General features: G+C 53.8%; 1 protein-coding gene across 1 annotated transcript in view; it reads right to left on the minus strand.

The window, feature by feature from the left end:
- ITGB5 (integrin subunit beta 5) overlaps window positions 1-8,440 on the minus strand; it is a 112,950-nt gene extending 104,510 nt beyond the window's left edge. Inside the window, exon 1 of the mRNA XM_036348022.1 lies at window positions 7,999-8,440. Coding sequence (XP_036203915.1) covers window positions 7,999-8,068 — 70 coding nt within the window. The 5' untranslated portion in view covers window positions 8,069-8,440. The remainder of the gene's footprint in view (window positions 1-7,998) is intronic.
- Between the last annotated feature and the right edge of the window lie 308 nt (window positions 8,441-8,748).

The following is an 8,748-nucleotide window of genomic DNA, read 5'->3' on the forward strand; positions in this document are numbered from 1 at the left end:
TGAAGCACATATCCAGCAGTTGAAGTTTCCTGACCAAAACATTCAGTGGGATAGCAGGAGTGAGCGCCAGGCTGGACCGGCCCTACTGGCTGGGGGAGAGGAGACCAACGCTACTCAGGTGGGAGGTGGGAAAAGCGTGATGAGCACATGGGGTGTACGCTCTCCCTGCGAAGCACATGAACAGTAGCAAACCATGACATTCGGAGCAGTTAATGTCTGTGCCATCAACTTCAAGATACAAGTGAGAAGCCAGGCCAGAGAAATACAGTCCTGAATTACATGGTAGTCACTGTTTTCAAGACAACAGAAAATAAAAACATTTCATTATTCTTTTTTTTTTTTTATAAAAAAATATAATTTAATTGATTTCAAAGAGGAAGCAAGAGGGAGAGAGAGACAGGAACATCAATGATGAGAGAGAATCATTGATTGGCTGCTTTCTACACACCCCCTACTGGAGATGGAGCCCACAACCTGGGCAAGTGCGTGCCCTAGACCGGAATTGAACCTGGGACCCTTTAGTCCATAGGCCGACACTCTATCCACCAAGCCAAACCAGCCAGGGCACATTTCATTATTCTTGTTTAAAAAAGAAAAAAAGTTGGTAAGGTGCTGGCATGCTTCTCCCTATGACCTGAACTACATCTGCCACATTTGTCCACGCAATAGATCAATTATTCCCAGTACAGAATCCAGCAACTAAATGGTCGGGGGGGCGGGGGGGGATTTGAAGATGTTACTATCTATAATAATAAAAGAGTAATATGCTAATTAGACCAGACATCGTTCCGGACAAAGCCAGGGCTGCAAAGGAAGCCCAGGTCCCAAGTTCCAGAGGGAAGCCTGTGCCTGAAGCCAGGGGAAGAAAGGCCTACTCTTGCACGAATTTCATGCATCAGGCCTCTAGTGAAATAGAATATGCTCTAGGAAAGATCTATCTTAGTTCACATTTTAGACTGCCTTTTTGAACATCAGACATTAGCAAAACACCCAACAATGTCAGCTTTAGAGATAAGAATTGTGTCTAGGTCACAATGGAACACTGTCCACATTTTTTTAAAAAATATGTATGCTCTTTATATACTAACTAGAGGCCTGGTGCACAAAAATTTGTGCACTCAGGGGATCCCTCAGCCGGGCCTGTGCCCTCTCGCAGTCTGGGACCCCTTGGGGGATGACCACCTGCTGGCTTAGGCCTGCTCCCTGGGGGATTAGGCCTAAGCTGGCAGTCAGACATCCCTCTGGCAGGCTGGGAGCCCTCGGGGAATGGCCACTTGCCAGCGGGGAGCAGGCCTAAGTTGCAGTTGGACATCCTTAGCACTGCTGAGGTGGCAGGAGAGGCTCCCACCACCACTGCTGTACTGGCAGCTGGCAGCCTGGCTTGTGGCTGAGCAGAACTCCCCCTGTGAGAGTACACTGACCACCAGGGGGCAGCTCCTGCATTGAGCGTCTGCCCCCTGATGGTCAGTGTGTGTCATAGTGACCAGTCATTCCCAGTCGTTCTGCTGTTAGGGTCAATTTGCATATTACCCTTTTACTATATAGGACAGAGGCCTGGTGCATAGGTGGGGACAGGCTGGTTTTCCCTGAAGGGTGTCCCGGATCAGGGTGGAGGGTCCCGCTGAGGTGCCTGGCCAGCCTGGGTGAGGGGCTGAGGGCCATTTTCAGGCTGGCCACACCTCCTTCAGGGAGGAGGGTCCTGCTGGGGTGCCTGGCCAGCCTGGGTGAGTGGCTGATGGCTGTTTGCAGGCTGGCCACAGCCCCTTCAGGGTGGGGGTCCCCGCTGGAGTGCCTGGCCAGCCTGGGTGAGGGCTGATGGCTGTTTGCAGACTGGCCATGGCCCCCAGCCACCCAAGCTCCCAGTGGAGGCTGGCTGGAAGCAGGTATCTGGGATTTATTTATCTTCTGTAATTGAAACTTTAATTCCCCGTGAGCGGAGGCCACAGGGCCAGGGCAGGCGGGAAGCTTGGCTTCCTCCATTGCCGGGGCAACCAAGCCTCCTGCTTGCTTCAGCTCCGTGGCTCCCAGCCGCCATCTTGGTTGGGTTAATTTGCATATAGTTGCTCTGCTTAGCTGGTGGGCATGGCTTGGGCGTAGTGGAGGTGCGGTCAATTTTCATGTTTCTCTTTTATAGAATTAGATATAAAGCTTACTCTGATATACTGCTAAGTTAAAAATAAAAAGACTGAGCCTGCTGGGTGGCTCAGTCAGTTGGAGCATCATCCCATACACCAAAAGATTGTGGGTTCAATTCCCAGTCAGAGCATATATCCAGGTTGTAGGTTCAATCCCTCCTGGTTGGAGTGTGAGTGGAAGGCAATGACCAATGTCTGTCTGTCTCTCACTCCCCAAGCTCTTCCTCTCTGTTTAAAATCAATAAAAACATAACCTCGGGTGAGGATTAAAAAATATAAATAAATTAAAGGCAAGATGCAGACGTGTGTTTAGTGCTGCCTTTCAATGAGAATGGGGGAGGCCTATTTGTAACATATGTGCAGAAAGTACTCTGGGTACGTAAGAGACCTCGCAGGGACAATCTGGACAGCTCAGTACAGGTGGGGCCCTGGATGGGAAACTAGAACAGAAAAAGGACATTAGGTAAAAGCTAAGGAATCTGAATACGTATGGGCCTTAGTTAATAATAATATGTCAATGTGGTTCCTTAATTGTAACAAACGAACCATACTAACATAAGATGTTAATAACTGGCAGAACTGGAAGTGGGTATATGGGAACTGTCTGTACTATCTTCTTAATTTTTCTGTAAACCTAAAACTGTTTTACATTTCTTTTTTTAAATATATTTTTATTGATTTCAGAGAGGCAGGGAGAGAGAGAGAGAGATAGAAACATCAATGATGAGAGAGAATCATTGGTCTGCTGCGTCCTGCATGCCCCCCACTGGGAATTGAGCCCGCAACCCAGGCATGTGCCCTTGACTGTAATTGAACCCAGGACCCTTCAGTCCACAGGTCGACGCTCTATCCACTGAGCCAAACCAGCTAGGGCTGTTTTACATTCCTTAAAAGTTAACATTTTGGGTTTTTTTAATGCCATTGAAACCATGGAGTGGTTGTATCAGGAACCTACGGTAAGTAGGACCAGGGCAGTTCACCTGGTAGCAGGTGAGACAGATCCCCTCCAGTCCCCGTATGTGCTATGAGCCACGGAAAGGAAGGAGAGGCCAATTCTGCTCCACCAGAGGGATGCAGAGAAGCCTCCACAGGGGAGGGGGCATTTGGGCTGGAATTATGGGATGAGGAGAGGATATCATGGGCATGAAAGATCCAAGGACTTGTTCTGCCACTTACTGGCTATGTGACCTTGAGCAAGTCATTTTACCTTCCCAGGCCTCAGCATCTTCATGCAAACAGTTCAACTAAATGGTCTCTATCACAAATTCTGCTACACCACCCCGCCCCCCCCCCGCCCCCCGCGGGCAATCTTGACATTTAAATGTTCTCTCTCCCCCAGAATGTTTCTTCCTAATAAGCTACATGCAGAGTCCTGACCTCAAAACTAGTTGGAGAAGGCAGCAAGGAGGTAAGGATGAAACAAGCCACACACACACACACACACACTCCTAAGACTTGCTGCTCATCTATGCATTCAACTAATATCATTCAGATGCAGTTCCAGGCACAGAGGAGAGAGAGGAATCAGACTGATAAAACTCCCTGCCTCACGGAGCTTATGTCCTGGATGGGGGATACCCTTGTTGGGGAAGATAGACAACAACAAGGTAAGCAAGTACATGAGCCGGGGATGAGAGCTAAGGAGAAAAATCAAGGAAGGAAAGGATATAGGAAGAAGGTGGGGCAGGAGGCTGCAGCTTTAGTTGGGCGTGGCTGAGCCGGAAACTACAGAGAAAAGGTAGAGGAAGCCCCCTGCCCGCATCTCAGGGAGGAGAGTGTTCCAGGCCCAGGAAGGGTCTGCGGCGGGAGCAATGAGAGCGTGGGCATCTCGCTGGAAACAGCCAGGAGGAGGCAAGTGCTGCTGGAGGGAAGTGTGCGAGGGGAAGTGGTAAGAAAAATAAAGTCAGGGGAGTAGGGCAAGGGAGAGCTCACGGAGAGCCCAGCAGGACACCGGCAGACTTTTTGGAGGGTTTTAAGCAGAGTGGCATGATCTGAGTTAAGTTTTAGCAGGATCGCTGAGTCAGAGTGAAGAAGAACTCAAGGGGCACATGCAGAAGCTGGTCCCAGGCCTACAAGAGACAAGCAACCGTCTCTGCAAAGCTCTGGTGGGGGTGGGGGTGGGGTGGGGGGAGGGTGGGGGAGGGGGAGGGAATCCAGTAAGGAGCAGGCAGGCCACGCTATGTAGAGCCCCCACCAAACATCCGCCATAGGGGATGAGTCAAGGCCTGTCCTGGAGCAAACTTTTCATGGTGTGGCCCAGGAATCAAACCCTGCTTTCAACGGAAGCAAGAAGAGGCCTCACAAACAAATGGGTGCCTGTAAATAAATTGTCCTTTACATCTACAAAGGCCATTAATCCCATTCCAACTGCAAAGAAAGAACACAAACCGTAGCTTTGGCTTCCAAAGCCCTGGGCCCCAGTCCAATGAAGATACCTGTGAAAAGAGCCGCGACCCCATGACCCAACCGCACACCAGCCCGAGAAAGGCCACTGTTGTTTAAGTGCTGTGTGACTGTCCCACACTGCGGATAGTGTTAGCGCTTCTCAGCATATGCCCGCACACCAGCTGAAGGAGAAAAGGTAGTTGCCAGGCAGGCACCAAGGGCCTTTTGCCAACTACTTAGATATTTTAATTCCCCGTTGCCTCAGCAGCTAAATAAGCATGGAGAACAAGCAGGCGAGGAATACTAATTAGAGCTAATTAGGCCCTGCCCTCTTCCGCCTCAATCCCCTTTGTACAAAGCCCCCCGATTCAAGGATGATGGAGCCAGAATGTAAATACCCAGGCCCTAGGGTAAACAGCAGTCCACACACCAGGCCCGCATCTGCATTTCATTGTCCTGTCACTTCTAAACCTACATCTGATTACCTGAAGAGGGCCATCAACCCACAGGCACATTCCAACAGCCCCATCACAGACCCAGGAACATGGGGGTGGGGGCAAGTGCTGCCACCAGGAGTCCTCTAAATAGACTAAAGGGCTCAGAGCATTCTGTTAGCAGGGCATCACTAAAAGGACATTTAAAAAGTAATAAACTATGATAGCAAACACAGCGCTAGTCCTGCCATAAGATCAACAGCACATTCCCCACTCCTTGGGGAGCAAGGGCTCACCCCAGAGAAACCCTCCCTTGGTTCTGGGGGAAGACGGGTCCCAGGGCCCTGTCCTGAGGCTCTTGGCCATGGGATAATGCGGAGAGCAGAGAAGATAAGCCTGGGATAGGGGTTGTCAGCCTCCCAGAGGCCTGTTTGAAATGAAAAGTCTGTTTCCAGCTGCATGACGCACAGAGATGAAAGTGTGGTGAAAGCAATAGACAGGCAACTTGGCTAATGGCCTAGGGTAGTGGTCGGCAAACTCATTAGTCAACAGAGCCAAATATCAACAGTGCAGTGACTGAAATTTCTTTTGAGAGCCAAATTTTTTAAACTTAAACTATATAGTTAGGTACATTGTTATTAACTTAATTAGGGTACTCCTAAGGCTTAGGAAGAGCCACACTCAAGGGGCCAAACAGCCGCATGTGGCTCGCCAGCCGCAGTTTGCCGATCACTGGTCTAGGGACACCCTGGCAAGGGCCCCGAGATCACCTCTTTCTTTCACTGGGTGAGGAAGGTTTTTCTTTCAAATCATGTTCCTACTAGTAGTAGCAAGATAGAAACAAACTCTGGAGAAAGTACCTGCAGGGCTTCAAGGAAAAAGGAGAAAAATTGTTTCAAACTGTTTGAAGTTGGCTCAGTACCACTGGGAACCAGAACTCACCGGGAGTTGAGTCAGCCCCTTTGAACCTCGACAAGCTGCAGGGCAGGGCATATGTAAGAGGGAGATGACCGGGTCTGGAGGCCAGCGCTGGGCTTGCTCTGCCACCATGCTGCTGACCCACCAGGAGCTGGCTGAGCTCCAAGGCAACGGCAGAAGGAAAAAGTAACCTGAAGGAGTGGAAATATAGACCACCATGGCTGAGTGCTTTTTCCCCACCTAAGGTGCATCATGTAGGAAAAGGGCACTGAGCCTAAAAAGACTTGAGGTCCCTGGACAAGGAGGATGGGCAAGTCACTTCGCCCCTTTTGGGCCTACTCAAAAAATGAAAATCATTGTAGGGACATGTATGAACTTCAAAAAACAAATCACAATGCAAATGAAAAAGAATTCTTTGCAACTGGAAATATGAATTTTTATTAGAATCACAGAAATGTCAAGCTGTCAGGGAACTTAGAGGTCATTTCCTTTAGCAATTCCTAATTTTTGGAATTCACGGAACATTAAGAACACAACACAACAAAACAAAACGGGGGGGGGGGCAAAGTTTATATGGGACTACCAGATTTTTCTATTTTGTCAAAAATGAAAAACTACCCTCTGTTACCACTTTAAGTCATTAAAATAAGTTTCCCACTACAAATAAAAAAGAATTTCAAATTAAAGGACAGTCCTTGGGAAGCAGGGGACTGGTTGGCAAAGAAACATTCCTGTGTGTGAGACAGGCTACATCTTTTTATTATTATTATTAATTATTATTATTACTATTATTTCATTTCCCTGGGGACCCATGAAAACATCAATGATGGGCACTGGTTGCCAGATGGGTGTTTGGAAACCGCTGATCTATTCCAAGCTCTGCAGTGATTAGTGTCCCATACAAGAAACCTCGCTACAGTATTAAGTTTGAATTAGGGCCTGGAGAAGGTTTTTGTTTGCCCAGACCCCTCCTGCGCTCTCAGACAGAAACCTCCACTGCCTTCATGTAAATGAGACACCGAGGCGAGGGCTGTGCGGCCTCCCTCCTCGGCCAGGCAATTGGCTCACAAGAGCCACTCAGTACATCGGCCTTTAAAGTGAATGGCGCACCCCAGCACGGCTATTTCCTACGGGGAAAGAGCGAGTTTGGGGCTTCCTGCTCTTTTGGGGAGGGGTCAGTGGTAGCTCCTCTGCCTCGAAACCCCAGCACCCAGCTGAGCATCCTTTCTCTGGGGCCGCCTAACTGCCACGTCCAGCGCTCGGCCAACTCGAAAAAAGCTTAAAGCAGGTAACACTGCAGCCAGCCCCTGGCAGTGTCGCGCTAACGCAATCTCACACGCACACACCCAGCCCTCCGCTCCAGAATCCTCCCGAGTCAAGGGTGTGAGGCACGGAGCACGTTAGTAATCGCGGTAAAAAGTAAGGCAGAGGGATCAGATCGGCAAGTCCCAGGGGCGGCTGGGCTTGGGACGCGGCTCTCCCCTCGGGTTTGAGGTTTCCTGGGGGAGACGCAGAGGGACTACATCGCTGAAGGAAGGTGCCGGGCTGGCCTGGGCGCAGGGAAACTCTCGGATCCGCTCTCGGCCCCAGAGCACCCGCAGTTCCAGGAGACCAGCCCTCCGGGGTAGCCGTGGCTCCCCTCTTTGGCTCCAGCGAACGCGTCGGGTCTCGCACCTCCAAGGATCCTTCGCCGGCCGGGGACGGGGCACCGGCGACATCACTTGGCGCCTCGCACAAGCCCGCCGGCCCCCGGGCGGCCACAAGGGCCGCTTTGTGCCAGGGAGTGCAGTCCCGGCCCCAACTCAGGGCCGGCGCGGCCCTCCCCGCGCACTGGGCGCGGGCGCTGGCGAACTGGGTCGGGCAAGGCTGTTTACACAGGAAGGGAAGGCTCCTGCTCGGCCAGGAGGGGACCGGCGGCCGACGACAGCCCGGCGCGACAGCGGGTGGCGCACGCAGTTCTTCAACCCCCACGGGGCCGACCGGCGGCGGCTCGCCCACCTGGGAGGGCTCAGAAGGCGCTTTCCACGCTCAGGCACCGTCTCCCGCCCCAGCCCCGCCAAGACGCCCGCGGGAGGCTCGGTGCGCAACAAAGTTTCTTTCTGCCAGCGGGCGCTCGGGCGGCTTACCTGAGAGCCTGGGCACCAGGGCGCAGAGCGCGAGGAGGCAGGCGTACAGGGGCGCCGGGGCCCGCGGCATGGTGGGGGCGCGCGTCCGGGGCTGCTGCGCGGGGGCGGAGGGCCGGGGGCCGGAGCCGCATGCCCGGCGCGCAGCGGGGGACTCACAGCGCCCGGGGCCGGGCGGGAGTCGGCGGCGGCTGCGCTGGCCCGCGCCCCGCCGCCACCATCCCTCCCGCAGCGCCCGCAGCGGAGTCCCGGGCAGCCGCTGCCCTGGCTCGCCGGCTGGGACGTCTGGGGTGTCCGCGCTCGGGACGGCCCGGCGGGCGGCCTCGGGCAGGGGAGGGGCTGTCTCCGCGCTGTGGCCGCCGCTTGGGCTCCGGGACGCGCCCCGCGCTGAGGCTCCCCCGCGCGCCGCACACTCCGTTCTTCGCCTCCGCCCCTCCCCGCCCTCCCTCCGGCCCGCCGGGCTCCACTTTCCTCCGCTCTTTTCTCCTCCCCTCGCTCCCCTTCCAGGCCCCCGCCCGGCAGCCACACGGTCAGCTTACGGCGGGCGGGGCGGGGCGAGTTCCCGGCCGGGCCAGCTCCGCCCCCGCGCGGGGACCGGGCCGGGGCGCGAGGCGGCGGGCGTCCAGGTGGGAGTCCCTTCCGGCGCCCTCGGGGCGGGTGGGGTCCGGCTCGGCTTCCCGGGCGCTTCCGCAGGGGGGCGGGGCGCTCTCCGCCGGCGAGTGGAGGTTACCTGGGGTGGCTGGTCTTCGGAAG

The sequence above is a fragment of the Myotis myotis genome, unplaced genomic scaffold (genome assembly GCF_014108235.1).
Source record: "Myotis myotis isolate mMyoMyo1 unplaced genomic scaffold, mMyoMyo1.p scaffold_m19_p_2, whole genome shotgun sequence".
NCBI classification, from domain to species: domain Eukaryota; kingdom Metazoa; phylum Chordata; class Mammalia; order Chiroptera; family Vespertilionidae; genus Myotis; species Myotis myotis.